Here is a 22,193-nt window from a genome sequence, read left to right on the forward strand (position 1 = left end):
TGCTGGTATATAAGAAAGTGATTAGCTTTTGTCTTATTAATGTTGTATTCTGCAACATTGCTATCATTGCATATTCATTCTAGTTTTTTTTGGTTGATTCTTCGGGGTTTCTGTATAGACAAATATGTCATCTTCAAGCAGAGATAGTTATATTTCTTCCTTCTGAATTATTATACAGTTGACCCTTGTTGAATACTGTGGGGATTGTGGGCACCCACCCCTTGCACAGTCAAAAATCTGCATATATCTTTTGACTCCCCCAAAACAACTCCTAATAGCCTACTGTTGACCAGAAGTCTGATAATATAAACAGTTGATTAACATGTTTTGTATATTAAATGTTGTTATATACTGTATACTTATGATACAGGGCTTCCCTGGTGGCTCCAACGGCAAAGAATCTGCCTGCAATGCAGGAGACCTGGGTTTGATCCCTGAGTTGGGAAGATCCCTGGAGGAGGGCATGGCCACCCACTCCAGTATTCTTGCCTGAACAATGCCCTGGACAGAGGAACCTGGCAGGATATAGTCCAGGGGGTCTCAAAGAGTCGGATACAACTGAGCAACTAAGCACATACTTATGATACAGGAAGCTAGAGAAAAAAGTTTAAAAGAAAAGCATAAAAAAATATATTTACAGAACTCTACTATATTTATCAATATCATAAGTTTACATTGTTTATAGGATGAATCATCTGTCAGTACTTATATCAATAATGTCTTACATGATACAAAACACTGTATGTATTATATATATTATTAACACTAAATGTCAAAAATGAAAAGATAATGTGAAACAAATTAATGTTAATTATAGGTACAGTGATTCATACATTGATATTGTAGAAGCAGCAATATGATTGTTTTATGATAGCCTAAAGTAATTGATATGACTGCTTCATGGTTGCCTAGCCTATACACAACACTATGACTTGTCATAAAATTTTTATGACATACAGCATTATAGTTACATTCATAATACAGTTTTGGGAACATTGTTACATTTTTTAAAAAACCACTTATCTGTAGCTATAGGCTGATGAGCAGTTTCTCCAATTAGGAAAGGTATATTGCACACTAATATAATTCTTTGAAAGTACAGTTATAAAACAGTAAGAAAATGGACACATTGTTAATTTTATCTTAAATGTCACTCATCTTATGCCTGTGTACGGATAGACCAGTATCTGCATGTATTTTATACGTTCATGACATATGTTTTTAAATTTTTTTGACTATTTCTGGGCTGCACAGTTCACCTACAAGTTTATTCAAATTTTCATACATCTCCATACTTTTATATACTGTTGAAACAAATCTGTAAGTGAATCCGTGCAGTTCAGATTCATGTTGTTCAGGTGTCAGCTGTGCTTTCCATTTCCTCCTAAAACAGTGTTGAGAAGCACCGGTGAGAGAGGACATTCTTACCTTGTTCCCAATTAACTATTTTTTATGATTCTATTTTATTGCTGTTATTTGTTTATTAGTTGTAACTCTTTAAAAAACATTTTTAGTGGATGTGGATGCTTTAGGGCTTTCAACATATATTTTAATTTATCAGAGTTGGTCCTCGTGTAATATTATACTATTTCATGTGGATTAAGAACTTTAGAACAATAGATTTACATTTCACTTTTCCCATCTTTTGTGCTGTTATACATTTTAATTGTATATATGTTATATGCTCCTTAACACATTTTTGTTTTGCTTTAAAGTATTTATTTTGATAACAGTGATCTTCTGTTGCATTTAATCCCATTCAGATTATTTTTCATTTTAGATTTTTCATTTTTGCATATTCCACTTAGATCATTTTTATATCCTTTATCTCTTTATTCTGTTCATACTTTACTTATATATGTAACCATTTTTTTTGGATGCACTACAGCATGTGGGATCCTAGTTCCCTGACCAAGGATCGAATGTATGCCCTCTGCAGTGGAAGCGTGGAGCCCTAACTGCTGGACTGCCAGGGAATCCCGTTTTCCTTTTTGATGTGGTCATATTCTCCTACCTCTTTGCATGGCTGGCGACTTTGATTAGCTGCTAGACATTATGAATTTTTCATTGTTGAGCTTCACTCAGTTAATTTACTTGGACTCAATTGATTATTTTGAGTTTTGCTTTTAAGACTTGTTAGGGCAAGTACTGGGGCTTCCTGGGTGGCACAGTTGGTAAAGAATCTGCCTGCCAATGCAAGAGATGCAAGAGACGTGGGTTTGATCCCTAGGTCAGGAAGATCCCCAAGAGTAGGAAGTGGCAACCCACTCCAGTATTCTTGCCTGGAAAATTCCACAGACAGAGGAGCCTGGTGTGCCTACAGTCTTTGGGGTTGCAAAGAGTCAGATACTACTGAGCCCTAGAGGGTTATGGTTAGGTTAGAGGGTTTACTATCCATTGAATTTTGTTCTCTTAAAATTTATATGTTGAAGCCCTAACCCCTAATGTGTTAGTATTTGGAGATGGAGCCTTTGGGCAGCAATTAGGTTTAGATGAAGTTGTGAGGGTGGAACCCTCATGACAGGGTTAAGTGCCCTTGTAAGAAGAGAAACCAGAGAGCTTGCTGTCCTTCTCCATGTGCATAGAACAAGGAAAGGCTGTGGGAGCATACAGCAAGAAGTCAGCCATCTGCAAGTCAGAAAGAGAATCCTTGCCAGGATCCAGCTGTGCTGTGTCAACTGAAAAAATGCACAACCCAAGAGCTGAGAGTTATGTTTTATTCAGTGGACATTCTTAGTATTTCAAGCCCAGGAGACAGCCTTTCAGATAAATGCCGAGGAAACTGTTCTGAAGAGGAAGGTGCAGGGTGGGGGACTGGAAGGATATATAGGAGTTTTTATAATAATACCAGGTAGTTGGAACAAAAGGCTACTGTTAATAAAAGAAAACTAGATAGCTCAAATTATGGAATTTAGTTAGGATTTTTCTGCATAGGGGAAGATTCAAGAGTCTGGGCTCACTGAAATCATTCCTTTGATACGTACCTCAGCTATCTGGGCCCAGTGTTCTGTGTTTTCTTAGGCCGTACTGTCGAGTGTAGCTGTGTTCTGATGGCTGCTAGATGGTGGGCATTCCTTATTTCTCCCTTAGGATTCATGTTGGGGGTGGCTGCAAATTGCTGATGACTGCAACATCCTTTATTTACTGATATGGCAAGCAATATTTTATCCCTTGTGGCTCAGCAGTAAAGAACCTATCTGCCAGTGCAGGAGACAGGATTGATCCCTAGGTCTGGAAGATCCCCTGGAGAAGGAAATGACAATCCACTCTTGTATTCTTGCCTGGAGAATCCCATGGGCAGAGGAGCCTGTAGAGGAATAGGCTAGTCTGTGGGGTTGCAAAGAGTTGGACGTGGCTGAGCAACTAAACAACAGGAACAATTTTATTTTTCAGATAGAAGCCTGATCTTGGGCTTCCAGCCTCAAGAATTGTGAGGAAATGAATTTCTGTTGTTTGCAGCCACCTAATGTCTGTTATTTTGCTATGGAACCCTTAGTAGACTAAGACTTCTAGTCCAAAGAAAACCTTCAGTCTAGGGCTAATTTGGCTCCACCACTGAGGTAGTTCCTTTCTGAGGAGTCATCTGGATGTGTTAAGAGGAGGTCCTTCCATTCTGCCTTAGTCAGTTCAGTTCAATTGCTCAGTCATGTCTGACTCTGCAACCCCATGGACTGCAGCATGCCAGACTTCCCTGTCCATCACCAACTCCTGGAGCTTACTCAAACTCATGTCCATCCAGTCAGTGATGCCATCCAACTGTTTCATCCTCTGTCATCCTCTTCTCCTCCCGCCTTCAGTCTTTCATAGCATCAGGGTCTTTTCCAATGAGTCAGTTCTTTGCCAAAGTATTGGAGCCTCAGCTTCAGCATCAATCCTTCCAATGAATATTCAGGACTGATTTCCTTTAGGATGCACTGGTTGGATCTCTTTGCAGTCCGGGGGGCTCTCAAGAGTCTTCTCCAACACCACAGTTCAAAAGCATCAATTCTTTGGTGCTCAGCTTTCTTTATAGTCCCACTCTCATATCCATACATGACCACTGCCTTAGTGGGAACAGTTAATTTTTCTCAGCTCCATGTGAGCTCTGGGTGTTGTGTGGCCTGTTGCTTCTTGTTTGTTTCACCAGTTTCAGAGAACATCCCCTTCCCCTGCCTTATGTATAGATCACTCGTCATCCAGAAACTTCGGGGTCCCTCTACAGATCGCCAGGGCTATCACTGTCTGTGCCAGTCCCTCTTCTCCATACCTATCCATATATTAGCATGCTTGTCCTTCCCAAACTTGAATTTGTCTCCTCAGTTCATGTTTCTATTACCTCTTTCTGGGCTGCAGACTGAAAATTCTCCAGGCTGCCAGGTGGGGCAGCTTAGGGCTCTCCACTCAGTTGTGCACTGTTATTTAACATCTGTAACTCATCTGTAACTCAGGTTGTTTATGGCAGGAGGGTGGGGGTCATAACTTTGGTTCAAGTGATACTTTTTAATACGGAAAACTCAGCCTAAAAAAGTTATTCATAGTCCTACTGCCAAAAGATAGTTTTCACTCCATTCCTTTCCTAGTGACTTCCCCATTTTTTAGATATCTTTTATTTTTCTTGGCATTTCCTGTGCTGGAGAGACCTCGCACCAATCTACTCATCTTCCTTTGTAGGTAAACTTGCTATATGCTTGTCAATGCCTATCTTTATCTTTGAAATTCAGAAGATTACAATGAACGAACTGTTGGACTCTTCCTCTTTTATTAAAAAGATTTGCTGCGGTATATGGACTCTTGACTTGGCACACAGGCTTTGCGGGGTCTTCTGTGGTTGCGGCTAGGAATCTAGGTGGCTTCTCTCGTAGAGCGCGGGCTCTAGGACATGCCAAGTTTAGGACATTTGCGCCTGGTATGGCTCCAAGGAGAGGAGTTAGACACAGAGACACTTTTCCTATATTTATTTTCCTTTGAGTTTCATCCTTTGTTTTGCAGCCCTAAGAATTCTTCATAGATACAACCTGATCACAACATTTCAGTTCCCGTTGGAGCTTTTTGCCACCAAAACTATTTAAATCTTTTTCTAAGGAGTAGGCTTTAATTCCTAAATCATATATTTTAATTTCCTGGTGGGACAGACTCTACATAATTATCAGATCCCACATAATTCTATTTATAAAAAGTACAACTTTCTATTCCTTAAAATTGTAGAGATCTATAAATTCGACAGGTATTGCCTCAGAACAAGTATATGTATGTGTTTTTATATTCATAGAAAAATAATAGATACATTTATAACAAATTTGTTAATTTTTTGATCATCTTTGTTTTATGTTTTTTTGTAGTGAGCATACATTATTTTTGTTATAAGAAAAAAATATTATTAAATCAGTTTCTCCTTTGTAAAATGAGGACTGGAGTTTCTTCATTTTTTTCACCTGCAAGAGGAACAGGCCAACTTGTTCATTAGTATCCTATGTTTTCCTATTTTCCTGTTTTATTTCACAAAAGCAAATGGTTAGAATAATTTAAACTATTTTTGTAAGACATGGATATCTTTTTACCACATTCTATTCAATTTCCTTTATTTTGATCTCTTTAGGGTAAGTTTAGATGGGAGATGAAAATGTGAATTGGCAAGTATGGGTTAGCCATTATCACTCTAGTGAATGAAGCCTCAGATACTCTAGCCAGTCCAGCTCTTCAGAATTCTCTGCATGAGTGTGTAAGCCTAGAGCACAGCTAACAGTGATGTTAGTTAATAGGTTATTGACTGAAAGAGTGTTTGGTTCAAGTACAGGGATCTGGTATTTCTTTGTTCTCTAGCTTTACAATCAAGAGTACTGTCAGTGAAAAAAAATGAATCAATAGTTGATCTAAGAATGAAATGGGAAATTTTATTGGAGCCAACCTGAGGATTATAACCCACGAGGCGGTCTTTCAGAAAGTTCTGAAGACTGTTCCACTTGTTAGAGGTCAAGGCACAGTTAAATCAGTTTTTGAGACCAAGAGTTATACATCGAAGTTTACACAGTCCAACAAGGTGAATAGTGGGTTGTTGTGACCACCTAGAGGATTGAGAAAGGAATGTTGTCTCCTAGGGAGTTACTTTGCTGGAGCCAGAAGGAAATTTTTTTTTTTTTTCCAAAGTGGGCATTCCTGTGTCTTCTAAGGGAATCTAGTTAATGTATAATTCAGGCATACAGTACACACTAAAGCGAGTAATAGCTCAAATGGGCAGAGAGAGATTTTATGTTTAATTTTCCTGTCCTGTCTTAAAATAATTTTACTTCACAGTACCCTGTCCTACCCCACATTTAGAAAACTTCATTGTAATATTCAACATGAGATTTAAAGTAGGTAAACCTGGAATTATAAACAAAGTTCTGGTCTTGAGTGAATTGAAAATCAGGGCTGGGTGTTAGTTTGCAACTGACTTTTGCACTCAAACAGTTGATAGTTTTTACATGAATTAGATTCTGTGATTGGTGTTGTATATAAGAATAGAAGCTCTTTTAAAATTTATTTAAGAAAAGAAACTTTTAAAATTTTACTTGGTGACCTGGCTCAACTGTCTCGAAAGAGTAACCTCAACAAGTAACTGGATATGTTACACAGTTATGTGGTTCTCTGAAACATACATTTTCTGGTCAACGTAGAGTAGCTTTTCCCTGCCTATTTTTTCCATGAATTCAGATGAAATTTTTAGTATGGCAAGTCAGATTCCATACTTACCTAGTTTTTAGTCAATTGAGATACTTAGCAAATATTTGAGCAGTTGAAAGCGTCACTTCTGTGTGTGTGTCTGTGCCAGTTTTATGATTTTAATCAGAAATGTATTAATGTTTTACCATATGGCCAAACGGTCTGCAATATATTCTTCTAAAGATGTTACTTCTGTTCTTTCTGCTTTTAGCTTCATGCATCTTCTTTCCAAAATGCTTCCACCCTCAAGTTTCTAAATATCACCCAGGTGTCTTATGTTTTACAAAACTTTCTTATTACAAAAGTAATACAGATTGATTGCAAAAGATTTACAATACAGAAAAGCACAGAAGAAAATGAAAATCACCTATTCTTTTTTTTTTTTTTTTTTGAGGGGTGGGGAAAATCACCTATTCTTTTACCACCCAGAAACATTGACTTTTTCTTTTAAAGGAAATAAAATTAGCATTATTCTGGTCCAGGTTTGTGACTTGCTTTTTAAAGTCAGGATTATGAATTATGAATATTCCACATTGTTAAATATTGCAGTACAACATAATTTTTAATGGCAGTATGGATATGCCATAATTTTTTAACTTGGGGATTTAGGATGTTGCTATTTTTGCTATTAAACATAACCTGTTGTTGAAAATCTTACTCAAATTTGTACAAATCCTCAGTTTCTCCATAGGATAAAATTCTAGATAAGTAATCACTGCATCTTGGAGAAGGAAATGGCAACCCACTCCAGTATCCTTGCCCGGAGAATTCCACGGACAGAGGAGTCTGGCAGGCTACAATCCACGGGATTCTAAGAGTCGGACACAACTTAGTGACTAAACCACCACCACTGATCACTATATCTAAAGAAATGTGTACTTTTATGACTCATGATGTATGTAGTTAATTGTCCTCCATAAAACTTGTTTCAGTTAGCATTCACATGCTTGTGAATGGATTGCTTTAATTTGTACCTTTGCTAGTACTCAGTATAAATTGATGCTTCATCCAAACACTGTCCCCTGACCTCTCCCTCCTTACTAACCCTTGTCTAAGTTAGATCTCCCATTGCTTTCCTAATACTTTCAAGTATAGTATTCTTTGACACTATATTTGACAAAGTATTTGACACTTTGACGCTATATAGTATTCTATGACAAGTCTGTGGGTTTTTCATAATCTTTATCATAATTGTAATTATGTAGTTATATGACTGGTGGTCTCTCATCACTAGACTGAAAGTTCCATGAGGGCAGTGATCATACCTAGTTTATTTACCCCTGTATATTCAGTGCTGAGTACAATGTGAAGTGCGTAGTATGTGTTCAGTACATATTTGTTGAGTGAGTAAATGAGCATTATTGTAAAACTAATATTCCAATTTGATAGGCAAATAGCCATATCTGACTATTAATATCTGTTTATTAGAGGTTGAACTTTTATTCTGTTATTGGCTAGCTCATGTTAATTTTTTTAAATCAATTGCCTTTTCATATCTTTGTCCATTTTTCTGAGGAGTGTATCTTTTATTCAGAGCTCTTCTCTGCTTCTTCTTGGGTCCTGTAGGCTCCTATCTGAATATATATATATAAATAAATATATATATATATAAAATGGGTTATTTTCCATCTTTATCCCCTTTTATAATCCTTTGTTCACTTGATTTATTGTCCATTTTTTTCTGTTTGGTGTGTAGGCATCTGAGACTAAAGCATTGTTGAATTCAGGGTCCCCTCTTGACTACTTTCTTCATGTTAATCACTGATTGCCTCTCACTCTTTTTTTAAATTTATTTTTGGCTGCACAGGCTTTTCTCCAGTTGTAGCAAGCAGAGGCTACTCCCTGTTGCAATGCTCAGGTTTCTCATGGTGGTGGCTTCTCTTGTTGCTGAGCATGGGCTCTAGGGCTCGTGGGCTTCAGTAGCTGCCATTCCCAGGCTCTAGAGTACAGGCTCAATAGTTGTGGCCCGCAGGCTTAGTTTCTACGAAGCATGTGGGGTCCTCCCAGATGAGGGATCAAATCTGTGTCTCCTGCACTGGTAGGCTAACTCTTCACCAGTGACCCACCAGGGAAGCGCTACCTCTACTCTTAACTCCCCGTCCTTGCACATTGTAACTATTAACCTCTCCTTACAGATATTTCCAAGATTACTTGGGCTTTAATAGATCTACCTCACCCCATTCAGTATAAAGTCAGCAGAATTTAGTCTTCTAGCTTGAGGCAAAAAAACTTTTTTTTTCTTATCTTGAGATGCTTTCTGTTCTTAGCTAAGAGTCTATCATTTTGACATCTTAACCCAAGCTTGGCAAATACTTTCTCAAAAGGACCAGGTAGTATTTGAAACTTTTAGGGCCTAATGATCTGCATTATAACTACTAATCACTGCCCTCATAGTAACCTTAGACAGTATGTGAATGAGTGATAAAGAAGTTGTGGTACATATATACAATGGAATATTACTCTGCCATAAAAAGGAACCCATTTGACTCAGTTCTAATGAGGTGGATGAACCTAGAGCCTATTATACAGAGATAAGCCAGAAAGAGAAAGACAAATATTGTATAGTAATGCATATATGTGAAATCTAGAGAGACAGTACTGACAAACCTATCTGCAGACCAGCAGTGGACACGCAGACGTAGAGAACAGACTTGTGAATACAGAGAGGGCGGAACGAACTGAGAGAGTAGCATTGAAACATACACATTACTGTATGTGAAATTAGATAGCCAGTGGAAATTTGCTGAATGACATGGGACTCAAATCTAGTGCACTGTGATAACCTAGAAGGGTAGGATGGTATGGGAGGTGGAGGGAAGTTCACGAGGGAAGGGCCATATATGTATACCTGTAGTTGATTCATGTTGATATATGGCAGAAACCAACACAATATTATGAAGCAATTATTGCCCAATTAAAAGTAAGTTAAAAAGCTATATGAATGAGTCAATATGGCCATGTTCTAATACAACTTTATTTATGGATACTGACATTTGAATGTCATAAAATTTTCATGTGTCACAAAAATTAATTTTTTTTTCCTCCCAGCAGTTTGAAAATGCTGAAACAGTTCTTAGCCAGTTTTGACCCACAGGCCATAGTTTGCTGACTGTGTCACAAGCCACGCTCCATAGAGAAAACTCATGCTTATAATCACCGTCCTGCTACTTCCCTCCTAGTTTCCCAAACTCTTGGAATTGGTTAAAAGCCATCAAAAATCTGCCTCTGTGTTTTAAGATCCTTTAGTTTTCTTCATAAAACTTGAGGTCATTGAGGCTGTTTCCCTGGTCTGTTTTTTTTCATCCCTGTAGAATCATCGGTTCCTTCCTATTATATTCTTCCCTAGTTTCTGTGGAATCCTCTTTTGATTATCTCCTCCTTCTCTTCTTACTCCCTTGGCACCCTGGTTAAAACTCTTGCCCTGAGAGTTGTGGTGTTTTAACTGGTCATGCACTGCACCAGTCTAATTTTCTGCTGCCAGATTAAAATTCTGAAAATATTTCTCCTTTGCTAAAAATCTCTGATACCAGTTTTTGTCTATGTCACCAAGAAAAACTCCTTAGCTTGGCGTTTGAGGAGTTGCTACACTATGGCTTCAGCCTGCTTTCTTCAGTTTTCTACTACTTCTCTGATGCCTTCAGGCAAACTGTAACATTCTTTTCTCCTTTGTTTATCAAGTTCCTTTACCTTCCTTGCCCAGCCTTGCCACCTTTTTCTACAATATCCTCCATCCTTCAAGCCCTTCCTAAAAGGAAGCCTTCTGTATGACTTGGTATAATATGTCCTTCTGCATTCTTGTACTTTAATGGCGCTAACAGTCAGCCAGTGCAAGAGACACAGGTTCGGTTCCTGGGTAGGGAAGACTCCCTGGAGGAGGAGATGGCCAACCCACTCCAATATTTTTGCCTAGGAAATCCATGGACAGAAGAGCTTGGTGGGCTACAGTCCATGGGGTCATAAGAGTCCAGCAGGACTGAGCATACACACACACACACACACACACACACACAGAGTCAGCCTTAAGGTTATAGCTGTTTATGCATTTATCTCATTTCTCTACTTAATTGTAAGTGGCTTGAGAGGAATGACGCTGTCAAAGGTGACACTTTTTTGTCACCTGAAATACCTGGCTTGGTGATAATAAGTTGTTGTATTGAATCTTCAAATGGTGGGAGTATGTTGAGATGTGAAGAGTCAGTTATCTTTAGATTCTTTTATTGTTCACTGGAAGAGCTTTAGAGAATTATCTCATGACAGTTCCGGAAGAAATATAAACCTAAGACCAAAGGCTGAGGCATTTTGTGAAAGCTAGTTATATAGTCTTAGGAATCCCCCCTTCCCAGATCCCACTTTCCTCTCAACCTTAGGAGACAGAGATTATCTTCATTTTTCAGATGAAGAAACCTTATAAGTTCATATACCTTGTAAGTAATGGCAGGCCAAGAGATAATAAAAAGAAATATTAAAAAATAAAGTTTAAAAGGAAAAAACAAATAGTGATTGTGTTTATGTGATAGGATTTTAGGTAGTTTTCTTTATACTTTTGTGTCTTTTTTAACGTGTGTGTATATATATGTATATGTATTTTTTTTTTAATTTACTTAGCAGCTTATATATAACTCCATGGTCTTTCTTTTTTTTTTCCTCTTTTCATGATCTTTCATTCTGTTACAGGTTTCCACTCCATGGCTCTTCACTGGACCTTGGTGTCTGGTTATGCTCTACAATACTGTCTACTCCTAGCCTGCTGTGTTTCCAGCTTATTTTTTCAATTATTCCCATGCATTGTCTTTTTTTTTTTTTTTTTTTACCACATTGGGACCTCTCTATACTATTGACTTTTTTCTACTAAAATCCTCTGACCCCTACTGTTTTAACTCAGGCCTCACCTATCTTTACTCCCTACCTGATGAGTTTAAATAACCATCCATTATTTCCTCAGCTTTATTTTTCTACTTTCTCGACTATCTGAGCTCCCTTCCCTTTTATGCTGTTGAGTGGGCCTTGCTTCTGAACTCAAAAAGGGAATGCTGAAGCTATCAGGTGGTGACTCTCTCCACCTCCTGACCCTACGTTTACAGAGCCTTTCTGAATCCGTACTGGTCCTTTCCTCCTTTATTTTTGTGACAGTGGAAGAGCTCACCTTCCGGCTCTTTAGGGCGAGACATTCTGCCACTACCCTGGCTCCCAGGGACCTTCATTCATCCCATCTCTTCCCTGCATTAATGTGTTTAATAAACACTGAATAATTTTATAAACAAAATTAGTAACAAGAATCTTTTCTGGGTAAGAGTGTGGGATTTTGTATTTGAAGATTCTAAACGTATGGAGAATGCTAATTATCCTGGAAAATGTCAATGTTTAGTCTTATAATGAGTCCACCTACTCTGAATATATTTTGTAGAGTATGAAATGTTACAGTGTTTCTTAATAACAGTAGTCTATTTGGTTGAAACATGTTTTCTTTGATAGATGTTTCCTTTATTTACTGTTCAGATTAACTTTGACTTAAAAAAATTTTTTTTGACTATAATTTGAACTTTTCCCCCCCTTTTTTCATAGTTGGAGAATACCTTCAAATCAGTTATTGCACAAATTGGACCTGGAGGGACTATTAATCCAGAACTAAAACATAAGATAAAATTTGTAAGTACTTTTTGTATTTGGGAAATGGATAGGAATAATTGATCATACATTTAGGTATCATTTATGGTTAATTTTACTTGCTTACAAGTAGTTTAGTTTTATATTTATTCTTGATCTTTTCATATATACTGCAAATGGAGTGGCTAATCTTTTAAGATCATAAAAAAAGAATTAATTAAAAGTTTTAATGTAATTATTGTAATTCCTCCATAAATTCTCTTTTCTTCCCCTTAAATCGTTGTTTGCAGTTCAAGGTCTTTCCAATACCAGTTTTATATGTATGTATGCCAAATATTATTCTGAATACTGCATGGTATCCCATTGTGTTGATATACCATGTTTCACTTGTATAATCTGTTATCAGTTAACATTTGGGGTTATTTCTAGTCTTGGCTATTAAAAAATACTGTTAATGTCCTTGAACATTTACCTAGAAGTAGAGTTGCCAAAGGTATTGAATATTTTAGGTTTTGATAAATATTGCTAAATTGCCCTCTAAGAGGTTTGATCAAATTTACATTCCCACTGACAATGAAATGACACTATCTAATCATCTTGTTTCAACTTAATACCTCTTGATTTTTATATTGAGCATCTTTTCGTGTGCTTCATAGCCATTTATGTTTCTTATGTGAATTGCCTGTTCATGCCCTTGGCCTAATTTATTGTTTTTCCTTATTAGTTTGTGAAAGCTCTTTAGCAGTTTTGTATTGGGCCAAAGGGTATGTAAACTTAAAATTTTGGTGTGTGCGTCGCTCAGTGGTGCCTGACTCTTGCAACCCCATAGACTATAGCCTGCCAGGCTCTTCTGTCCATGGGATTCTCCAGGCAAGGATACTGGAGTGGGTTGCCATTTCCTGCTCCAGGGGATCTTCCTGACCCAGGAATCAAACCTGGGTCTCCTGCATTGCAGGCAGACTCTTTACCAGCTGAGCTATGCGGGAAGCCCAAAATTTTGGTGGGAGCTGTTAATTGTGATTTGAATGGTCAGAGTATCATTACAGCTTTTACTGCCTTATTTTATTCTGTTTCAGCTGTTGTGGTTTTATTAGAAATGCAAAAACCTTGGTGCATTCAGGCCCCTGTTGTTTTGTTTCGACATTAGACTAAGTGTCCAACAATTTAAGAATGTCCAATATGACTTTTTTTATGGTAACAAAAAATTAGACAAAAGTTAAGTGTTCATTGAAAAAGGATTGCTTACATTATCCACTCAACTAGGGAGTATCATGCAGCTCATAAAGTTTCTATATTATCTTGATTAATTTACAAGAAAGTATCTTCTTGACATATTGTTGGACATTAAAAACAGGATTTATAGAATAATTTGTTTAGTATTGTATTTTCATGTAAAATCATGAATAATGTGAGTGTGTGTGGGCATAGAAAGGTTTCTGAAAAGATGTTTTCTGAAATGCAACAAATAACTGTCTCTGGGTCACAGGATTTTGAAATAGTTTTTACTTTATATTTTCCTGAAGCTTGAGTTAGAATTTTTAATAAGATATATAGTATCTGGAAAAGTCTTGGAAAACATAAAGCTTTTTGTACCTTACTGGGATAGAATAAGTCCACTCCTAGGAATTTATCCTAAAAATATTTGTATAAGTGTGCAGAATGCAAATATGAAGATAATTATGTGGTATTTGTGATGATGAGAGATAGGAAATAACCATAAATAATTGATTAAATAAATTTAATTATACTGAATATTTGAAAAACTATAGCTAGTGTTGCCAAAAGCTCAGCCTCTCTACACCTGTGCCAAATCAAAGTTTTGGGTGAAGTAGAAAAGAACAGCTTTATGGCTTTTCCAGGCAAAGGGAGACAGTGTGGGCTTTTGCCTTGGAAACCGTGTCCCAACCCAGGGAGTTTGGTGAGGAGTTTTAAGGCAGTGCTTCAAGGGTGGGGTTGCTGATAAGATAGGGGTGTGTGAAGGTCCTGCTCTTCCTTTAATCTTGGTTAATCTTAATGAGCTTCTCTAGTTGTTTTAGTTTGGCTTAGGTGGTCTTTCCTGGTATGAAGAATGCTGACACCTTCTATATATTGAATTTTAATTCTCAGTTCAGTTCACTCGCTCTGTCGTGGCTGACTCTCTGCAACCCCATGGACTGCAGCACACCAGGCCTCCCTCTCCATCACCAACTCCCAGAATTTACCCAAACTCATGTCCATTGAGTCGGTGATGCCTTCCAACCTCTGTCATCCCCTTCTCCCACCTTCAATCTTTCCCAGCATCAGGGTCTTTTCAAATGAGTCGTCAGTTCTTTGCATCAGATGGCCAAAGTATTGGAGTTTCAGCTTCAGCATCAGTCCTTCCAGTGAATATTCAGGACTGCTTTCCTTTAGGATGGACTGGTTGGATCTCCTTGCAGTCCAAGGGACTCTCAAGAGTCTTCTCCAACACCACAGTTCAAAAGCAGCAATTCTTCGGCACTCAGATTTCTTTATAGTCCAACTCTCACATATATACATGACTACTGGAAAAACCATAGCTTTGACTAGACAGACTTTTGTTGGCAAAGTAATGTCTCTGCTTTTTAATATGCTGTCTAGGTTGGTCATAACTTTTCTTCCAAGGAGTAAGCGTCTTTTAATTTCATGGCTGCAGTCCCCATCTGCAGTGATTTTGGAGCCCCCCAAAATAAAGTCTGTCACTGTTTCCCCATATATGTGCCATGAATTGATGGGCCCAGATGCTATAATCTTAGTTTTCTGAATGTTGAGTTTTAAGCCAACTTTTTCACTTTCATCAAGAGGCTCTTTAGCACTTTCTGCCATAAGGGTGGTGTCATCTGCATATCTGAAGTTATTGATATTTCTCCCGGCAGTCTTGATTCCAGCTTGTGCTTCATCCAGCCCGGCATTTCTCATGATATACTCTGCATATAAGTTAAATAAGCTGGGTGACAGTATACAGCCTTGACATATACAGCTAAAATGTCAACATCATGCAAAAATGAGTGTGGCAGAACAGGCAACTTTTCTTCAAAAGAGTATGAATAAATGTTTTAACATTTTGTACAATGTTTGGAACTTTGTGGGTATTTAATAAAGGGACAGCTTTTAATTGGAACATTAAAAAAAAGAAAAAAACTCCTTTCCCTGTTTGGAACCAGTCTGTTGTTCCATGTCCAGTTCTAACTGTTGCTTCCTGACCTGCATACAGGTTTCTCAAGAGGCAGGTCAGGTGGTCTGGTATTCCCATCTCTTGATTTTCCACAGTTTGTTGTGATCCACACAGTCAAAAGCTTTGGCATAGTCAACGAAACTGAAATAGTTTTAATTCTAAAAAGAGCTTAAAGACATTGTTATGTATGTCCCTTGAGAAGAAACCAGGACCCTGTTTCAAGGCTGCATTATTGTTTCTTTTTTTTTTTTGCACTTAATATGTCTTTATTTTAATAATGTAAATTATACGTCAATAAAGTTAATAATAAGAAGAAAATGCAATTGGCACACTTTTCTACAGAGATATCCTACATTTTTGGTGGAATTAACACTTAAAATTTTTGTTTCTTGACTGTTCCTCCCTTGACTCTGCATCTACCCTGTCCCTTCCTGGATTGACAACTGTTCAGATTTGTTCTTTGGAACTCAGGGAAGGTCATGGAGGCCAGAGTCTGTTCCCTACAAGAAATGGGGGACGTGGAAAGACTTCTGTGCCCAAGAGCCCCACAGTCGCCAGTTCAGTTTCACTAGTAAACATGTTGATCCATATTTACTGGTATGGAAAGAAGTCTACGAGATGATATTAAAAATCTAGAGAAGCAATGACCTGATTTTCATATTAAAGATATTTTTGTGTGCATGTGGACAACAATGGCCAGTATCTTTGCTTAACTGTGTTTTCCAGTGTTTCTGTAGTGTCCATGGTATTTCTTTTCTGCTCTTTAAAATGCTTGAAATTATGCCATAGAATATTTATTTTACATGAGCTAAAGCTAAATATGTTAGCTGAGCTAAGAACTCTAGGAATTCCTGAGGAGTCGTGGCACTGCTGTTCTATGCAGGAATGATTTCTCAACTCTGGAAATGTTGGAATTCACTGCCTTTTTTGAGTTGTTATTTTTAAAACTAGAAGCTGATTTTTAAAAATTACTGTGCCTTTTAATTCATTCACTTAATAATAATGTTATTTTTGCCTTTGTTGCTATGTAAATTTATACTTTCTTATTTTGATATTTTGTCACCGAGCATTCCCATTGTGTCTATTTATATTGTATTTCACTTTTTATTTATTAGGTTGTATCCAGGTTTCCAGAGGGTTTGCTTATTTCTAAATTGCTTAGAGAGTTTGAGGTGAGTGAGCTCTTTTTCACTAATCATGGTTTTTTATGGCTTGCATATATTTCTCATGCTTGATGGAAATTTTCTTGCTACTCCTTGGATCCTCCAAGTCTGTGCTTTAGAACTTAAACATTTTGTTTTGCCTTTTGGTAGCTGCTTTTTTACTCAAAGAGTTAAGAATAAGATTTTTAATAAATACTTGTTTATGCATAGAAAGAATATCTTTGCCACTATTTTTATATAATTAGTATAAGAGTTAATTTGTTTCTCATGTTTGATAATACCAGGTGTCAGTGGGGATATGGAGAAATAGGATACCTCATGTGCTGCTTGTGGGACAGAACCTCTTTGGCAATATGACTTTACTTGACAGAATGCACCCCTGATAATTCTGGAGTTCCACTACTATAGATGCACTTTAGAGAAACTCTTAAAGGTGCACATGAAGACATACATATGACACATACATTGCAGCGTGGTTTAAAACTGGGAATAAATTAAATGTCTATCAATAGGAGAATGGATAAATAAATTGAGATAATGGAGTAATATGTAGTAGAAAAAATAAGCAGTCAAGATTTAGCTCACCCATGCAACATGGATCATTTTTGGAACCCATCATGTTAGGTGAAAAAAAATCACATTGCAGAATGACAATTAAGATACTGCCATATGCCTAATTTTAAAAAAGGGGTAGGTGTGGTGGGCTCTATTCAGAATGCCTTTCTTATAGTAGTCCATTTGTTTTCACATCAGACTGAGGCATGGAAAAGTAACTTGCCTACCAAATAGGTAGCCAGTAATGAGTGGAGCCAGGGTTTGAAATCCTAGGAGCCTAGCTTCAGACTTCAGTATCCTAACTCTTAACTGCTATACCATGAACATTATCATATATTTGTACATATGAACAAGTTTGTTTGAGATACTATAGAGCGTAATGATTGATAGATCAACTCTATGTGCTATTTTACAGATGATGTGTATAATGTTATCTACTTGATACAGTTTTGTAAAGAAGTTTAAATGGCTTAAAATAATTAGAACGGTGCCTGCTGCATAGTAATTGTTTGGTAAATGTTAAAAGTCATAGTAAAAGAAAAAGAAGAAAGCTTTTTTTAGAAAAGATACACATCACCCCTCAAGTTCAGTTCAGTTCAGTTGCTCAGTCGTGTCTGACTCTTTGCGACCCCATGAATTGCAGCACGCCAGGCCTCCCTGTCCATCACCAACTCCCGGAGTTCACTCAAACTCACATCCATCAAGTCGGTGATGCCATCCAGCCATCTCATCCTCTGTCATCCCCTTCTCCTCCTGCCCTCAATCTTTCCCAGCATCAGAAGCTTTTCAAATGAGTACGCTCTTCGCATCAGGTGGCCAAAGTATTGGAGTTTCAGCTTCAACATCAGTCCTTCCAATGAACACTCAAGACTGATGTCCTTTAGGATGGACTGGTTGGATCTCCCTGCAGTCCAAGGAACCCTCAAGAGTCTTCTCCAACACCACAGTTCAAAAGCATCAATTCTTCGGCACGCAGCTTTCCTTAATGCAGAAAATTTAATTTCACATTATGAATGAAAGCAATGACTCCTTTAAAGCCTCAAAGTTTATTTCAAATAGGCCCATGAGAGAAAGCTTAAACAGTCTTGATATCTTTTGGATTAAGAAGTCAAGTCATTTATCTAATAATGAAATTACAGAATAAAGTGTAAAATAGAGTAATAAAGTAATAGTATATGACTTAATTATTACAAAATTTATGGGTAAAAATAAACTTCCTATGCCAGGTTCACAACTCAAAGTGAATAGTTTCCTACCATGAATGTTTTAGCAAAAGTAGCTTCCTGTATTAAAGATTCATGGAGTTAAGGTTACAAGTCAACAATTTTGGAGAAATTAAAGCAAACCATTTTTAAACAGGATTTTTTGTTTTTTTATTTTATATTGGAGTATAGTTGATTAACAATATTGTTTTGATTTCAGGTGTACAGCAAAGTGATTCAGTTATATATATATATACGTATCTGTTCTTTTTCGAATTCTTTTCCCATCTAGGTTATAAAAGAATATTGAGCAGAGTTTCCTGTGCTGTACAGTAGGTCCTTGTTGGTTACTTATTTTAAATACAGCAGTGTGTATATGTCAATCTCGAACTCCCTATCTCTCCCCCCACCCCAGTCATACCTTTTGCCCCTGGTAATCATAAGTTTGTTCTCTGTGAGTCTGTAAAACAAACCTTTTAATGTTACAGGAAAGCTCTTTACCTTTCTTAGTAAACAAACTTCTGCAGAAATTCAACATTATTATTAAAAATATATAATAAGTATAGATTTAATTTAATCTTTATTTTAACTTGTAGAAATACTAAGCCTTTATTTATCCAACATGATATAAAAGCTACCTTGTGATTTGTCCTCTTGAAATACTTGGACAACAGTCTGCCATTCTTTAAGGATCTTTTGTTAAATTGCTACTTGAAGGAAGATAGTGCAGAGGCAGCGTAGGTTTTGGATCTTCCTGAAGTGCCACCTATACAGAGTGAGTGAGTGAAGTTGCTCAGTCGTGTCTGACTCTTTGTGATTCCATGGACTGTAGCCTACCAGACTCCTCCCTCCATGGAATTTTCCAGGCAAGAATGCTGGAGTGAGTTGCATTTCCTTCTCCAGGGGATCTTCCCCACCCAGGGATCGAACCCAGGTCTCCCACATTGCAGGCCAGACGCTTTACCATCTGAACCACGAGGGAAGCCCATAGAGAGCTAGAAGCCACATAGAGAACTAGATGGCCAAACAGAAAATCCAAAGACAGTATTTATAACAAAATTAGGTAATATATCTCTGCAAATAATTGCTGGAGAGTAATCAGCAGCCGCCACAAAAGCCTCATGATATCAGTGTCTGTGCCAGGAGAAAACAGGAGCCCTAATGGATCTATGAGATAGAAGAACTACAAAATAGCCATCAGGTATTCACTTCTGGCCCGGAGAACTCCATATATTGTATAATCCAATGGATCACAAAGAGTCGGGCACGACTAAACGACTTTCACTTCATTTTACTTCATTCACTAGAATGTACAGCAAGCCATTTTGAAAACTATAACTGAAACTGTGTGTTATTTTGACCTAATAGCAGAAAGTGCTTCATAGTAAGAGTTGAATGGGGCTGGAGCACCATAGCTCCTGTGAATTCTTGAAACTGACCAGCCAGAGCTCCCTTACAGACACTATTGAAAAATTGAGCAGGATACAAACAGAAGAAAAAGAGGAGTCTTAGGTGTAAGTAGTATTAAGGGAAAAGAGCCAAGAAATTTCTAAATTAACCTACTGTATTTTTAAACAATTTACAAAAACAGTGGAAGGAGGAGCTCTGTGAAGCAGAAAGTAATCCAGAATGATGTCCTACAAGTCAGGAAAATGAATTTCACGTAAAATATGCAGCAGAAGAGGTTCTGGGTCAAATTGCATTGTTGTTTGAATTAAAAAAGAGATTAAATAACAGAACAGCATATCTACTGATAATAGGAGCATGTCAGAAATACATGTCCCTAATACAGATAAAAACTGAAACCTTTTTCAAAAATATAAAGTGATACAAAACATGAAAGAACAGCATAAATCTGAATTATACAAATTTGGGAATACAGTGAAGGGTATTCAGGAAAGTACTCAGGAAAGAATTATAAATAAAACAAAAAAAATTTCAGAAATGAAGGCTAAACTTCAAAGATTACAAGAACAAAAAATAGAACAGCTGATGCCCTAAGAAAACCAGTAGATAAAAATGAGGTACATTGTGAAAGTCAAAAGGAAATGAGGGAGGCACTGGGTATCCAGGTATGAAAGGCTCTGTCACTAAGATTTTTGAAATCTAGTGAGAAACTTAGGCATGCAAATAAATTAAGGTAATATGTCTGAGTAGCCTACATTGGAACAGTCCTGATGATAATTACTATAAATTCTGGACAAAATATACAAAATTACTCTCTGAAGGTACTAGAAATTGTTCAAAAGCAGGCAGAAATTGGAAAGGAGTCAGCACCCAGAGAGGAGAGAATAGCACCTTTTTTATTTGCTTGGAGTTGGGCCCAATGTTGGGCTCCATACATAGTTTGGAATTGATAACTGGATAGAAATCAAAAGTTTTACCTGCCTCTGAGTTGGAGCTACATAAGCAGTTGAAAAATGACTAAAGAAATCATTGCGACCCCATGAACTGTAACCCTCCAGACTCCTTTGTCCATGGTATTTCCCAGGCAAGAATCCTAGAGTTGGTTGCCATTCCCTTCTCCAGGGGATCTTCCCCACCCAGAGATCAAACTCTGGTCTCCTGTATTGGAGCCAGATTCTTTACCATCTGAGCAACCAGGGAAGCCAAGCAGTTGGAAGATGAGGGAAGAAGTCATGGGATAGAGAGGGAGCATCAAATTCTGCACGTAAATTCTGCTCAAATCTCTGACTGATTCTTGAATTACACATGCCTGGGGCAGACCAGCAGAAGCCTAGTAAGGCTGAAAGAACTGAATCTCTTTCAGCTGTGGCCCAACACAGGGGGTCAGAGTTTTGAGTTTAAGGTTAGGTTAACTCCCTATTAAATTTAAGTGAAAAGCAGTACTCTCAGAAGAAGCATAAAAGATTCCACAGTCTACAGCTTACCTATTATGATGTCCCAGATACAAGCGAAAATTACTGAATAAATAAGAAAATGTGACTCTTGGTGAAGAGAAAAAGTAATCGATGGAAACTGATACTGAGATGATGCAGATGTTGAAGTTAGCAAAAAGGTTTTAAAGGAATTCTTAAAACCACATTAAAAAGAATATAATGCAATATGTATTCATATTGAACAAATGGATAAGAAACCTCAGTGGAGAAAAAGAAACTGTAAAGCCAAATAATTTTCTAGAGCTGAAAATAAAATATCTGAAGTAATTTCACTACAGTATCTTAAGAACAAATTGGAAATGGCAGAAGAAAGCATCAGTGAACCCCAACAGATTGGTAGAAATCCAATCTGAAGAACAGAGAGAGAAAATAAATGAAAAAAAATTTTTTAAAAAGCAGAACCTGGGGACTTTTGTGGTGGTTCAGCCATTAAGAATCAACCTGCCAGTACCAGGGACACATGTTTGATCCCTGCTTCAGGAAGATTCCACTTCTTGTGGGGCAACTAAGCTTAACTATGGAAGCCCTAGAGCCCATGCTTTGCAACAAGAGAAGTCACCTCAACGAGAAGCCTGTGCACCACAACTAGAGAGTAGCCCGCTTACTACAACCCAAGAGAGCCTATGCACAGCAGCGAAGACCCAGTGCAGCCAAAAAAAAAAATAAATAGCAGAATCTGGGAGTTCCCTGCTGGCATAGTGTCTAGAATTTGGCACTTTCTCTGCTGTGACTTGGGTTTGATCCCTGGCTGGAGAACTGAGATACCACAAACTGTGCAGCATGGCTGGAAAGAAAAACAAACGGAGAATTGGAGAGACCTGTAGGACAGTACCAAGTGGTCTAACTAGTGGTCTAGCTTTCTTTATAGTCCAACTCTCACATCCATACGTGACTACTGGAAAAACCATAGCTTTGAATA

The 22,193-nt window shown here is 37.5% G+C and overlaps 1 protein-coding gene across 2 annotated transcripts in view; it reads left to right on the forward strand.

The window, feature by feature from the left end:
* The window catches only part of TDRD5 (tudor domain containing 5), a 79,871-nt gene that overhangs the window by 13,817 nt on the left and 43,861 nt on the right, over positions 1–22,193 (forward strand). For both annotated transcript variants that reach the window (XM_070768518.1, XM_070768519.1), the window contains exons 5-6: positions 12,241–12,324; positions 16,570–16,626. In XM_070768518.1, the coding sequence (XP_070624619.1) occupies positions 12,241–12,324; positions 16,570–16,626 (141 nt within the window). The remainder of the gene's footprint in view (positions 1–12,240; positions 12,325–16,569; positions 16,627–22,193) is intronic.

The sequence above is a fragment of the Bos indicus genome, chromosome 16, assembly GCF_029378745.1.
Source record: "Bos indicus isolate NIAB-ARS_2022 breed Sahiwal x Tharparkar chromosome 16, NIAB-ARS_B.indTharparkar_mat_pri_1.0, whole genome shotgun sequence".
Classification (NCBI taxonomy): domain Eukaryota; kingdom Metazoa; phylum Chordata; class Mammalia; order Artiodactyla; family Bovidae; genus Bos; species Bos indicus.